The following is a 15,159-nucleotide window of genomic DNA, read 5'->3' as shown; positions in this document are numbered from 1 at the left end:
CAGCCAAAGGTGTATTTACCATTAAGTTAATGACATTAAGCCTCAGGCCTCCTCGCTTATAGGTGCCTCTTCCAAAGTCTGTATTTTATGTCTGTAAATTTATATTCTATTCCTGAAAGAGGTTCCCCAATAACGTAAATCAAAACTTTCAGATTCTACAAAACCTGAATCCAAAGTTGGTTTTGTGACCTGGGATAGATATTTATCTCTCTGTGCCTCCATAGCCTCACCTGTACAATGGGGTAAAAATGGCAACCCACTTCCTAGGGTTGTTTTGAAGATTAAGTGAGTTGATACATGTAAAATGTTTAGAAAGTATCATGCACGTGCTACGAGCTCCATGGGTGTTGGCTCCTATAACCCCCACTTCTGGCCATTTTTTATTTTCTCCTTTCACAATCCCTGTCAGGCTCATGAGTTTCTCTTTGTAAACTTAGCCCATGACAAGCTTCTCCTTAAATCTTAGCCCGTTCCCTTTGTGCCTGTGCACATTCTGTTCCGTGAGTCTCCTGAGTTGTTTACAATCTGATTTTATCAACCTCTGTTTGGTTTCTTAAACCTACTAGACTTGCTCAATACCTGGCCCCCAAATTTTTATTTGTTTCTTTCCCCTAATTTCCTTTTCCTCGGAGAGACTCAGGCTCTTCCCTTAAGGCTTTCAACTGATTCGATGAGGCCGATTCATATTATAGAGATAATCTGCTTTACTCAAAGTTTACGGATTTAAATGTTAATCACCTCTTAAAAAAAATGCTTCCACAGCAACATCTAGACTATTGTTTTACCAAAAACTGAGTACCATGCCTAGTCAAGCTGACACATAAAATTAACCATCACACCAGCCATGGCCTGCATTGTACATAAGATTTGTTGTGTACATGGAACAGTTCCGAGTACTGCAGTTTCCTGCTGGCTTACACAAGAAGAGCCTCTTTACCCTTAATTAGTTTTCAGAACCCATTGCCATCTGCTCCTTTCTGAGCACTGCCTCAGTGGGGACGCTGGAGATACGTGCTCAAGGGCAGGGCTCTGCTTCAAAGGGAGTTAAACCCAAGCAGAGAGCTCTTCCTGGATTTTCCCATGTGGACACCTCCTTGATTCTTTTGCCTTACGCTTTGGTCAATCCCAGCTAGTCTGTCCCTCTGATGGAAATTAGTCAAGTAAGGAAGAGAAGGACCAGGTGTAAAGAAAATTTAATCATGGGAGAACGTTTATGAAGGAAGGTCACTGTGACCAGGACAAGGTGGAAAGAAAGCATTGTTCTTGAGACCAAGGGACATAAACAGAGGAGAAAGCATGTGATCACAGTAACAGGTGAAGTTGTAAGTGAGGAATGACCTGAATGCTGTCAGTCTAAAGGAATGAGAAGGGAGATGCAGGAGTAGAATGTGCAGGCAGAGCAATTTTGAAAGAAACATCCAGAAGCGTACACCTAGACTTTAATCCTGAATCCTGGCTATAGCAACAGACATAAGTAACTCCTACAACTCTGATTTTCTCTCTCATGCCAGAGAGGCTCTTCCTGGGCTGCCATCTGTCATGCAAGGGACAGAAACAAGTTGCAAAATGTCATAAGTCATAGGTTAAGAAACAGATTTAATTTAGTAAAAAGAAATAGCACAATGCCAGTGTCAGCAAAAGCAAGTCTCCCTATCATTCCAATGAGAGGAATTCTAGGGCCAGGACATCTCTGGGACATGCTTTGGGTTCTGTTGTAAGAGGGAGTCCTTTCCATTGTGGGTTTTTCTATGTGCCTTATGTTGTAAGACAAGTGTGAGAATGTGGCCACGTCAGTAATGGAATGAGCAGACTCTCTGGTGCCAAGAAGTCTGATTTGAAGGTGCCAGCTGTTTACAGGAATTGTTTAGAATTGAAATATTACCCCGTATTGCGGACTTTGGGGCAGCTGGAGATCTTGGGCATCTGTAAGATATTACACTTGAAGGTAAGAAGGACTCAATAATAACAAACATTCCATGTCGCCTAGTGCTATGGCCTCACTTTATCATCCAGGACAGCCCAGCTCTTCCCCAGTTCTCCCACTGCATTATTGGTGGTGGCCCCTACAGAAGCGCTGATTATCCTAGTGCTCCAAGAGATTTTTGGAATGGCATCTCCTTTCGAACTTACTATAAGGTTATCAAGCAAATGTGCTCTAGAGCTATGGTCTGAAATCTGCCACCACATTTGGGTTTTCTGCCCCCAGAGACTAGGGGAGCAGTGACTGAAGCTAAGTTACACACAGCAGGACAGACAGGCATATAAAGAGGGGAAAGAAAACTATATCTATAAGCTGGGGAAGGGCTTTTATACCTTTCAAGTTTCTGGACATTTTGAGAAACAATGATACTGAGAAAATAAGGAAGGACAATCTAACTCCTCTCTCAAACTCTGACATTCTAGCTGAATGGTGATTTTTTTTTTTTTCTATAGAGAAACAAACTTCAGCTCAACAAGGAAAATTCACAAGTGGGGAGGGTGATTGGGTGATTCACCTCCTGGATCCACCTGGCAGCTCTTCCACTTCCTTGATCTGTATATATGAAGTGTGCTGGGCACCTGGGACACCACTTCTCTAGGACGTGTCACCTTCTGTCTCCTCCAGCATGCGCTATCTCCAGCTCCTGTTCAGGGCCAGTCCTGCCGCCCTCCTCCTGGTTCTCTGCCTGCAGCTGGGGACCAGCAAAGCTCAGGAAGACACGTGAGCTATGCCCTTCTACTCCCTACAATAAAACCTGGCAGGGATAGCTTCTCTCCTAACCTGGAAATCTACATATCCCTTTCTGAAAATTTGTTTCAACTTTCCAGAACTCTAGTCCCAGGAGGTCTCATGGGCTTCCTGCGAGTTCCGCTTCTCTCCTCTTAGAAAGCCCCATAGCTCCACTCACATTTCCACTGGGTGCTTCCAGGTTACTCGTAGAAATAAGGCTCCAGTGCACATATAGGCTGTAATTAACCACTAGTCTTGCTCTAACTCTCTGATCCACATCCTGTTCATAATCTACACCTTTGTTTAGATTTCTGCTCAGTAAACTTCACCTTCTTACACCTCGTCTCCTAGAAGAAAAGGGGAAACAGATCTGTGAGTTCCAATGATAGTTTTGGGCACCTTTGGCAGGACTCACTGAAGGAGGAGATGACACTGCCCCACAGTCTGAGGTTACGCGAGCCCAGTGGCTTAGATGTTCTTCCTGTCCTGAAGACTGAAGTTGAGTACTAGGACCTCCTGCCCCCACTCATGCTGGGACCCAAGGGCACTGGTTCAGAAGCCAATTTATTGAGGGTACATGTTTGAAGGAAGCAGGGAAATTGGGGCAAATAAAATGAAGTAGGAAATGCAGCTAGGGGTCTGTGGAGAAGCAGGGATACTCAGCAGATCTAGGGAGTTTTCCCTGCAGCAGCAGGGTTTAGAACGTTAGGTTTCTGGGTTGTGATTCTGGAGGTGCTCTGTGTGGCATGCCCAGGTGTCCTGTTCTGGAGGATACTGTTCAGGGTTTTGACAAGCTGGTGTAATGGAAGCAAGCGTCCCAAGAAACCTTGCATGGGGACAAGTTTAGATCCAGATGACACTCCACTTAGCCCTGAGAGGAAGTGAGTTGTTGAAATTAATGTACTAATTAGGGTGACCAACCACCCTGGTTTGCCCAGGACTTTCCTAGTTTTAAAACTGAGAGCCTGTCATCCCAAGAAATCCCTCAGTCCTGGGCAACTGGGATGGTTAGTCCCTCTAGCTAAGCTGGTCATTCTATTAATCCTAAACTCATTCACAAATGGGAAGAATTCTGAAGACACTTAGGTCTTCACATGCCTGTCTTGTGCACTGAGCACTAGAGCTATCAGCATAAGAAATGGAATCTCCCTGAAATCTGAAATGCTTTGCCCTGAGAAAATGGAGCTATGAAGCACTGTGGGTCAAGAGATTAAATTCCCTTCTGTCTCACCCAACACCCAAGAGACTCAGCCAGGAGTCTCTAGATTATATGAAGTAACTCTCCTGCTCCTGAACCCAATCCTCATTGATTGGGAGGAAGAATTAACCATTTTCTTTGCCTCCATGACCTTTTCCTATCAGACTGAAGTGTGCAGTGTGAATGTAGAGAGATAATTGAAGTTCCCAAACATGGCCATATGTCTAAATCCCCGCTAGAGCTAACTACAAATTCCTAGACCTTATCCAGGAAACAAAGAAGGAGGGTCTTCAAGGATGGTCCTACAGACTCGTCCAATGCATTGAGATGTTTACTGGTTTAACATGATTCTGTTGATGTGAAACTTTCCCCTAATGATGACTTGAGCCCACCCACTCAGTGGACAATCAGCAGAACCTGTAGGATGTTATTAGAAAATGACATGTGTGGGCTGGCCCCGTGGCGCACTCAGGAGAGTGCAGCGCTTGGGAGTGCAGCAGCGCTCCTGCTGCGGGTTCGGATCCTATATAGGGATGGCCAGTGCGCTCACTGGCTGAGCGCAGTGCGGGCAACACCAAGCCAAGGGTTGCGATCCCCTTACTGGTCACGAAAAAAGACACACAAAAAAAAAAGACAAAAAAAAGAAAATGACATGTGATATTGTACTTTTATTTTTTTAATTAAAAAAAATTTTTTTTTGTCCATGGAAAGAAAGAAGATGCTCAGTTTTAAATAAAGTGTCCCAGTTGCTTTATTAAACAAAATGACATCTGTACAAAACAACCAAACTAACCAACATACAAAAATTCTCACGGACTCTGATGCTGAGCGATTGAACGAACCCCCTCATCTCACTCCCTTGCCCTGTCTCCTGTCCTCCTGCCCTGCTCATGGTGTCCCCTCTATCTTGTGGATTGGTCTCTGATCTCTGTTCACTGCTTCTCTCTTCCCAGAACCAGTCCGAGGCCGATAATAATGGATTTGCAGATGCCCCAGGAAGCAGAAGCAAATGAGATAGTCTCCCTGGCGCTTAAAGTTAAAACAGAATTGAAGGAATGTATGGTGGTAAGTAGAGGCCTAAGGGGAGTGGCCTCGAGAAAAATCCAACTTCCTTAATTATTAATACAATTTAATCAATCTCTCATTTTAATATTGCACGTTATACTTAATAAAACATTCTCCTATATGTTTTGCTACTTGATCCTCAGAACAACCATGTAAGCTTGGGGCAGATGGCTGTTCACATTTTATAGATGAAGAAACCCTGGTCCAGAGAGGTCTAGGAAGAAGGAGAAAGAGAGGAAGAAGGAATGGGAAGGGAGAAAGAGGGAGAAGAGAAAAAAGCATAGGAGCTGGTGAAGAACCGGTTCCTCCAAGGTCCTGAGCAAGATTGGGATGGGATTGGGATTGGAGGAGGGTTCTCAGAAGAAAAAACTCCACCTCATTCAGTAGGATGAGGCAGGTGGGAAGAAGAGGGCATACGTGCAGGATACGATTCGTCCTCTCCAGGAAGCCCTGAGCTGAGTCTGCTCTCCTCTCACTTCTCCTCTGCTCTTTTGCTCTGATTCTTTCTCCAGTCTCCCCTTCCTGACCAGGAGCTCTCAGACTTCTCCTGTTTCCCTGTTTCACAGCTGTGAGAGGGAGGTCTAATCTCTGAGCTACATCGGAGGTTCTCAGATGGTAACAGCTCATACAACTCACCTGGGGATCTTGTTAAAATGCAGATTCTGATTCAGCAGGGCTGGGGAAAGCTTCTAGATTTCTAACAAACTCCCAGGACACACCAAAGCCATGCTCAAAAAACCATACTTTCAGCAACTTGGAGTTAGAGCATTATTCCTCTCATCCAGCTGCTCTCACCACAAGGAAGAACTGTGCGGGTATCAACCCACAGGGACCCTTCCTCAGGACCCTGATTGTTGTGTCCTTCTCCACCTGGCCAATGGTCTTCTCAGGTGTCACAGACGAACAATCTGCCCCTTGTTAAGTACCTTTGTTCTACAGCCAAGAACCGTCATCCCCAGCTCCTCCCCCACCCCCACTACCAAGATCCTTCCTGAAGGACACTCTCTTGGGAAGTACAAGTTATTTCCTTATGGCATGAGTTTCCCAATTCAAATGAAACAAGGGTAATGATTACAAAGAAAATAAAATGGGGAGCATGAAGATTGCTACTTGTTAAAATGCATTGTAGAAATATCCCTGTACCTGAAGTGGTTGATTCATGGGTACAAAGCTGCACTATCTGCCCTAAGTGAATCAATGTGCAGTATATGCACATATTAAAACAACACATTATACCCCATATATATTACAGTTAAATATTACAATAAATAAATGATAGAAAAATAAAAATAAATGTCTATAAACTTGAAAGAGAAGGATTTGTGATCATTGAGCAAAGAATATCACAGCCACTTTATAAAATTTTCCTGTTTGCAGTCCAAGAATTTGAAACATTTATGCTAATTTGGGATGAGAGAGAGGCTGAATCATAATTTTTAAATTTCGTGTTTTGTTTGTCATAACCATAGATTAGGATGAGAATGTATACATAATGTGTACATAAAATTTTTATGATAATGGTAGTTTCTGGTGATGATAAATAATGAAAGTTCATTAACACTCCTGAAAAAGTGATAGGTGTAAGAATATGTTTAAGTCAGAAAAATGACGTGATAAAATTTTGTACTTTTAGGATTAATAAAATCATTCTTTTAAGAATCATATTAGTACAGTAAACTAAAGCAATCTTTTTAAAACATACACAAGTACAAGTAAGTGGACAAGGAGCTTCTTAAACTAAGTGATTTTGCAAATAAGGAAGAATTTATGGAAAAGGACACTGTTAGTTCTAGTCAACCAATTTATTTGTAGCTTTTAATTTAAAAAAGTATGGCTATAAAAACATCTTCGTATGTTTAAAATTTAGGAAAATATTATTTGTTTATATAAGTGTGAAATTTCTATCATCTATTCCTCATTTTCTATTAGTCATAATGTTTGCACAACTGGATTTTTGATAAAGTGAGATCTTAGGCTCACATTTATTTATTTTAGAATTAAAATATAATAGATTATACCTACAATTGTGTTCTTGAATACAAAGATTCTATAATTCTTTAAGGCCGAAGATAATTTATGGTAAACCGCAGTGCTTAAACCTTTTTGTGCAATGGATCACTTTGCTGGTTTCATGAAGTCTTTTGAATACTTACCAGAAAATTGCTTTCAAAAATGCATGAAGTGCATTGGATTACATAGGAAAACTACCACAGTGAATAACAGTGATAAAATTATTAAAAATAAACTTATGATGCGGTAATACTTGTTTCTTTATCAACACATTAGCTGGAAAAGCAATACATTTAAAATACAGATAAGTTTTATTTTATGAAGGCATTATCTGTTTGATGGCTGCTGTTGCTTAGCTTGAAGTACATTCAACTGTGCACTTGGCTTTGACAGCACCTCACTCATGCCACACTGGACATCCACTGAATTCTGATTTTTTGTTTTGATTATCTACATGTTGAAAAATTCCGATTCATGAAGATACATTGTTGTGAATGTCATAAAAGGTAAACAAGGCAAAGCAGGCAATTCTGAAGAAATATCAGGATGTTCCAAGCCATTCTGAGTAAAACTTCAGTAGCAAGAATGCTTGAATCTGCTGCTGGGGGCTGATGGGATCTTCCGTGTAGAGTTGCCAGGTGTCAGAGCAAGCTCAGGAGATGGGCAGATGGCCTCTGCCGTGATGCTGCAGCCACTCTGATGACCACCACATGTTCAAAGTAGTGATGAGTACAAGCAACGTTCCAAGATATCTAAATCTGTAAAGTTGTATCAACATATCTATGTGTCTCCTTGTGATAAAATCACACATACTACTAATGCTACTGTGGTTCATTGGTGACATTTGTAACTGAAGGAATGATAAATTTCAATTAGAGATTGATAAAATGTAAATTTTTTTTCCCACCAAAGTTCAGAGATTCACTGAGTTCTGTACACAGATCTCTCTGGGTTGATGGACCCCAGGATAAAATTCCTGTGTTAACATTAACTAGACAAAAGCTTCCTGACTCCACTGAAATGTATGTATATAATAACATGGGATTTCAAAATGCAAAGCATTCTCAAGTTAGAGAAGAAAAATAAAAATTGCAGTCAAGATGTTATTTGCTTACCTAACAGCCAGGCTTGGTAGGTAATTGTTTCCACCCCAGAGTGAGGAAAGGCAGAGGTGAAACTTCCATCACTAAAGGCCACACAGTTAGGATCCCACTGGGGCTTGGTCATAGTCCTGAATACAAGGCCTGGCATTGGCTTCTACACCCAAGTGGCCAGGCTGCAGTCTCACCGGATTGCAGAGTAAAAGTTAATGCAGGTCAATTTCTGAAAGATCAGTCTGGTCACTAAAGCATCTGCTCCCCAGAGGGACGGCTGCCCAGGATGAGTTCTCCTTCCCTGTGGACTCACTTGCATCTTCCTCTCCCCTCCTGAGCCTTACGTCCACATGGCTAAGTCAGGAGTTTGAGGACGTGAGGAGAGAAAACTTCTGATGTTAGACGCTAGCTCCCAAAATGACACTATGAAAGTGGACTCCTCCGTGCCTCTGGCCCACCTCTATCCCCCTCTGCCCTCCGCTCCTTCCTGTCTTGTCCTTCCCTCCCCTCCCAACTCCCAAAGTAACACTAGCTCCTCTCCTAACACCTTCTCACCAGATTAAAGCTCACCTCGAAAGCAGCGTCTTCATTGGTGGTTCTTTTAATTATAAGTTCACTGGCTGCCTCTGTGAAGATTATCCAAGAACCTTCTTCTGGGACTTTCGGAGCAATAGTAAGTACAGATGTTGTCCAAGAGAAGAACTACCCACCAGGGAAGGAAAACTATAGACAGAAACATGGCTCTGGAACAGGAGCAGAACCTTCAGAGCAGAAGGACAGAGGAGGAGGAAGGGAATAAGAGCAGGCAGAGTTGATGGGGACCATGCCCAAAAAGGAGGCGTTGGGTGAGAACAGCTAACAAGGGAGATAAGTTGGCAAATGATTTGAAGAAACTGAACCCCAGTGGACAGATGCCTGGCAGTAGCAGAAAAGACAGAACACTAGGGCGGTGTTGTCTGGGACATGATCTCTGTCCTCATCTCTTTCAGGCACCACAAAGATCGCGGCCATTGTTGACATCGTTCGGGAGCTAGGTATCTGCCCCAACGATGACGCAGTGGTCCCCATCAAAGCAAACCGGTACTACACCATCACCACCCTAGTTATATCTTAATGGAAGCTGTTGGTCTCTTCTCAACACCCAGGTGGTTTCCTCGAAGAAAACTGGGCTGAAATATCTCTTGTGGTTCATAAAATAAACTTTTCACAAGTTTTTCCATGTTCCATTGTGTCTTCCCTCCAAAATCCACTCCGAAGAGCACCAGAGCACCCTAAATTTCTAAACCATTAGTCTTTCAAAGAAACTTTACAGGGGAGATTTTATGTGTTCTCACTTCCCATTGGTATGAAGAGGGAGAGAAGATGAAATAGGGAAAAGGTGGCCCTAATTTCAAAACAAATGAGTGGCAGAACCAGAATAGGCACCCGAGTCTCTGTCTTTATTGAGTTCTTCTGTGTCCCACTGCCCTTTGAGGGACTGCTCACATCCCAGGTGATGGGGGTCATCCTGCATGTGGTGGAGTTGGGGACAGGGTCTGTGGTCCCCTGAATGAGTGACAACATTCTTTTCTATTCCATTGCTTCATTTCAATTGGTGAAAAACAACAGACTGTGTGACACTAGGGGACATCAGACTCCTGTGCAGCACCATTCAGTAAGCTCAGCATAATAGGGGAGGCTGCATAGGGACAGAGGGGACCCTGAGGGGCTTCATCAGAGAGGGCTGGCTAATGTTTCCTTCTAGAAGTGGGATAGGAGCAAGGGTCAAGACACAAAATAGGCAGAGGGCATTTTGGCAGATAGAGCAGCAGGCACCAAGAGCCCAAAGCATAAAGTGCTGACATATTCATGGCAGGTAAGAACTTTGACATTGGGCAGGATTAAGTAGAAGTGGGAGGGCTAGAGAGGATGCCACCAAGGAGACCAGAACATAACCACAAGCCAAGTGTGTCTGGGTGAGGAAGTGGGATCATATTCTCTTGGCCAATGATCCTACACGGGTATCAGAATCCAGGGCAGGGAAACACAGTCCTTGGAAAAGATCTTTTGATACATTAATTAGGATAGTAACATAAACTTATGCTTAACATGTACCAAAAATGTGCTGAATATTTTTAGTTATGTACTTTAATACATGCCCCAGGGCAGGGAAACACAGTCCTTGGAAAAGATCTTTTGATACATTAATTAGGATAGTAACATAAACTTATGCTTAACATGTACCAAAAATGTGCTGAATATTTTTAGTTATGTACTTTAATACATGCCCTATGAAAAGCAACCACATGCATTTTCATTCAATAAATATTTACCCAGTGCCTACATGTGCCATTACCTGCTTTAGGTGCTTGGTTTTACAGAAGTAAATCAAGAATTTTTCATGCTGATTTGAAGCTTACATTCTTTGTGGGAGATAGGAAATGAACAAGCAAATATTATTTTTGCATTCATATATAGGAAAACTAAGTTGAAATAAGGTAAGTAATTTGCACACAGCCAGCAAGTGGCAGGGCTAGGATCTGGACTGTGCAGGCAGACTGACAAAAGGAACTCTGGTCCTAACTTCACACACATTCTCCAACAGCTTTATTTGGGCCCCCGCACAACCTCCACCAGATAGCATTTCACATTTTAGCTCCTGCATGAGTTCTGTGCATACCTTTACCTCCTGCAGTTCCTTTGTCCTCCAATGCACCTAGAATTCTTGATTGCCTAGAGTAAAACTGCCTAGTAGAAATATATTTCAAAATATATTTTAAGCTATATGTAGAATTTTGAATTTTCTGATAGCCACATTTTTTAAAAAAGACAAAAATAAACAGGTGAAATGAGGTTACTAAAACATTTTATTTAGCCTAAAATATTCTATTTTTTCAAGACGTAATTAATATTTAAATATTATCAATGAGATATTTTACACTCTTTTATTCACATTAAGCCTTTGAAATCTGATGGGTAGTTTACACTTACCACACACCTACATCAGACTTGCCTTATTCCAGGAGTCAATGGCTACACATGGCCCGAGGCTACCATCTCAGACAATGCACATATTAAACATTTCCACTATCTCAGAAAGTGCTATTGGACAGAGCAGACCTGGAGCCCTAGCAGAGAAAACNGAGGGCAGGGAAACACAGTCCTTGGAAAAGATCTTTTGATACATTAATTAGGATAGTAACATAAACTGTATGCTTAACATGTACCAAAAATGTGCTGAATATTTTTAGTTATGTACTTTAATACATGCCCTATGAAAAGCAACCACATGCATTTTCATTCAATAAATATTTACCCAGTGCCTACATGTGCCATTACCTGCTTTAGGTGCTTGGTTTTACAGAAGTAAATCAAGAATTTTTCATGCTGATTTGAAGCTTACATTCTTTGTGGGAGATAGGAAATGAACAAGCAAATATTATTTTTGCATTCATATATAGGAAAACTAAGTTGAAATAAGGTAAGTAATTTGCACACAGCCAGCAAGTGGCAGGGCTAGGATCTGGACTGTGCAGGCAGACTGACAAAAGGAACTCTGGTCCTAACTTCACACACATTCTCCAACAGCTTTATTTGGGCCCCCGCACAACCTCCACCAGATAGCATTTCACATTTTAGCTCCTGCATGAGTTCTGTGCATACCTTTACCTCCTGCAGTTCCTTTGTCCTCCAATGCACCTAGAATTCTTGATTGCCTAGAGTAAAACTGCCTAGTAGAAATATATTTCAAAATATATTTTAAGCTATATGTAGAATTTTGAATTTTCTGATAGCCACATTTTTTAAAAAAGACAAAAATAAACAGGTGAAATGAGGTTACTAAAACATTTTATTTAGCCTAAAATATTCTATTTTTTCAAGACGTAATTAATATTTAAATATTATCAATGAGATATTTTACACTCTTTTATTCACATTAAGCCTTTGAAATCTGATGGGTAGTTTACACTTACCACACACCTACATCAGACTTGCCTTATTCCAGGAGTCAATGGCTACACATGGCCCGAGGCTACCATCTCAGACAATGCACATATTAAACATTTCCACTATCTCAGAAAGTGCTATTGGACAGAGCAGACCTGGAGCCCTAGCAGAGAAAACTTTGCTGCCAACCCTCACCATAAAGGAGAACACTCTACAATCACCACCACAATTAGCACTACTGTCCTAATACTATTGAAAAAAAATGATAGCTGTCTCTCTCTGAGAGCAGCTTTTCTGATGAAATTCACTACTAACTGCTTCCTTTCTTTCCATTCCTTCAGCAAACTGACTCTTGATTTTATTAGTAATCTCTGTGGCTAGATATTTCTTACACTCAGCTGAAACATCATTTTGTCCCAAAAAGGCCATTTACAGCCTCCTGAGTATTTGTGGAAGTCTGTAAGAGTAAGTAACTAAAATTGCCAAGGTAGAAAGATTAACTGGGTACAATAGTTTGAGTGGTGGCAAATATCCAGCAGTCACACAAAAATCCAGGAAGCTTCCAAAAATCAGTCAAGCACATCTGGGTACTTTATGTGTGGTCCTGGGTGTGTGGGGGGAGGAGGTTGTTCGATACCCAAGAACGTTCTAATTTAGCCCGAGTTCCAGAGAATGCCAGGCCTAAGACAAGGCCCACTCTTGACCCCCAGAGAAAGAAGCCTAATATTTTTCACTGAACCATGCTATCTGGGGTTTCCATGATTTACTCTGAGAGCAGAAGGCAGAAGGCAGAGTTCACAATGCAGAAGTAAGGGCAAAATCATGGCCCAGTCAAGGGAAACCTGATCCCTTCTTCAGGAGTCAGAGTCAGGAGGGAATTTAGGAAACTCCCAGACTTTCTCATACAACTGCAAATATATGTGCATGCACATCCAAAAAGAAAAAAAGAAAAAGAAAAAGACAAATATGGTTGCTGGGAAGTAAGGAAAGGCAGATTTTCTCCTTCTCTTTTATCTGGGCAGTACAAACAGAGAAAGACTTTCTGTTAAAACAGCCTCTTCTGAAAAATATCTGTGGCCAATGAAGACACTTTGGGGCATTATATAATATTACCAACACACAAGTCCATTTTTCCCTTTCTGCACAAATTTGGGGATGGAGCAATTGATTGCTCTATACCTAGTTAAAATTAAGTCTCCCAGGGCTCACTCATGACCAGATTATCATACATTCTTCCCTCTCTAAATAGAATAGTTTGAGGACGAACCATGGAATAAACAAAAACAAAAGAGTGCAGGACCAGCCATGCTTTCTAATTTTTGTATCTCTTCCTCTGAATATTTTTCTCCAGCAGTCACAAATATAACTTGCCTTATTGGCTGCATATGGCTTGGAAGTCCAAGAAGCAGCACAAATTTCACATGCATAAAATTCAAGTCACCATTTCATTCTCTCCCAACCACCCTTCTCTTCATTTTATTTTGCTGTGCAAGGCCAGTCACATATGGCTTGGGTCCCTATACTATTCTTTTTATTATAACTCTTTGTTACCTTTCTATCCCCTCCATTGGGCTATAAACGCTTTGTTGATGGTCCTTTGTTAGATGACACCTTGAAGTATAAACATGCTTTTAATTCTTAGTAATTACTCTTTTATTCTGTAACCTTTTCACTATGAACACTGGACAATGACCTTGAAGTTGATAGCTTCATGAGAAAGGCAAACACAGAAAGCATGGGAAGACAAATACTTGACACACGATTTCCAAAGTATATTATTGAATCCCATAATGGAGATGATGTCTCAAAAAGCTAGTGAGAGTGGAGCCTTTTTGAGAGGAAAAATGTCTTTTGATATTCAAAAGACCAAGCCCAAAGAACTCATAGCATAAAGTTTATGCTATAAACAATGGAGCCCAAGAAGAACACATGATAATGTGTGGAGGAGAGAGAATGAGGGTAGAAGAGAAAAGAAATGACTAATAACACAACAGAGTTGGGATTATTGGTATGGGTTTCTAGGAAAGGATCTTTTCCTGATCCTTCCTTATAAAGAAGACACCTGTGTATTCTCATCAGGGTCTACTCTGCAGAAAAACACATGCATGGCCAGAGTACTAATGGCCGAGAGAGGCATCTAAATGGGTGAAATGAATGAATGAGTCCCTACATCCCAGTATGTTATGGCAAGGCTAGTCAAGAATATCCATGCTCCTCTAAGAGCTCTGTAGAAAAACTGGAGGAGCCAGCATAGCAAAAGCTATTTCTCAATTGGGATAAGGAGAACAGTCTGTGCATCTTTCATACTTGGAAGAGAAGTTAGGATTATGTCATCTAAACAGATGTCATGCAATAGCAACAGTCACAGCCTGGGTTCCATGAAAGCAGGCCCTGAGACAAAGACAAGTGTGTCCAAAGTGTATTTGGCAATGTGAGTAGGAATGAGGAGCTGAGAGTATAGAAGAAGAAAGGAGGGAAATCAAAATAAGTCAGTCTTACCAAGTTGGCTCCTATTCCAGAAAACTGGTGGCTCAACTGGGAAGCAACTTCTGAGGTGCTTTATGAAATTTGTCTCAAAAGTATTTGCCCAGAGGATGAAAAAGAAATCATTTATCCATCAGCTCATATTGCCCAAGTCATGGTCAAGAATGGCCGTACAGGTATTAGCTCCCATGCTCTTCTGAATTACTCATGTGTGAGTCTGAGTGCATTCCCACAGACAACCGTGCGTCAGCAACAGAGAAGCCCCAGGGCAGGAAGCAAGTGACACCTGGTATAGTATGGGCCAAAGCACTGTCAAATTATGCCTGCATGAAATTGATCAGAGCTACTGGTCCCTATCACAGTGGCTCATATAATGTGTGAGGACAAGCAGAATTAAAGGGGGAAATAAGAAGTAGATGACACATTTGGCAACAAAGAAGAAAGGAGCCAATTACATTGGCAGCAGAGGCCAGTAGAGGATAATCATAATCTGCTTGTGAGGACAAGCAGAATTAAAGGGGAAAATAAGAAGTAGCTGACACATTTGTCAACAAAGAAGAAAGGAACCAATTACATTGGCAGCAGAGGCCAGTAGAGGATAATCATGAACTGTACACCACTCCTGCCCTGTTAAGTAGACTTTTCATAAAATAGAGAAAAGAAAAAAAAAA

The 15,159-nt window shown here is 41.5% G+C and overlaps 1 protein-coding gene across 1 annotated transcript; it reads left to right on the top strand.

Moving 5' to 3' along the window:
* Positions 1-2,606: 2,606 nt before the first annotated feature.
* PIP (prolactin-induced protein) lies at positions 2,607-9,191 on the top strand. Its single transcript, XM_008584733.1, has 4 exons — positions 2,607-2,701; positions 4,868-4,973; positions 8,636-8,750; positions 9,067-9,191. Exons 1-4 carry the CDS (start codon positions 2,607-2,609, stop codon positions 9,189-9,191), a joined length of 441 nt encoding a protein of 146 aa, XP_008582955.1.
* The last annotated feature ends 5,968 nt before the right edge of the window (positions 9,192-15,159 follow it).

Source organism: Galeopterus variegatus, unplaced genomic scaffold (assembly GCF_000696425.1).
Source record: "Galeopterus variegatus unplaced genomic scaffold, G_variegatus-3.0.2 Scaffold3356, whole genome shotgun sequence".
NCBI classification, from domain to species: domain Eukaryota; kingdom Metazoa; phylum Chordata; class Mammalia; order Dermoptera; family Cynocephalidae; genus Galeopterus; species Galeopterus variegatus.
The sequence above is the reverse complement of the archived record's forward strand: the minus strand, read 5'-3'. Positions and strand labels throughout refer to the sequence as shown.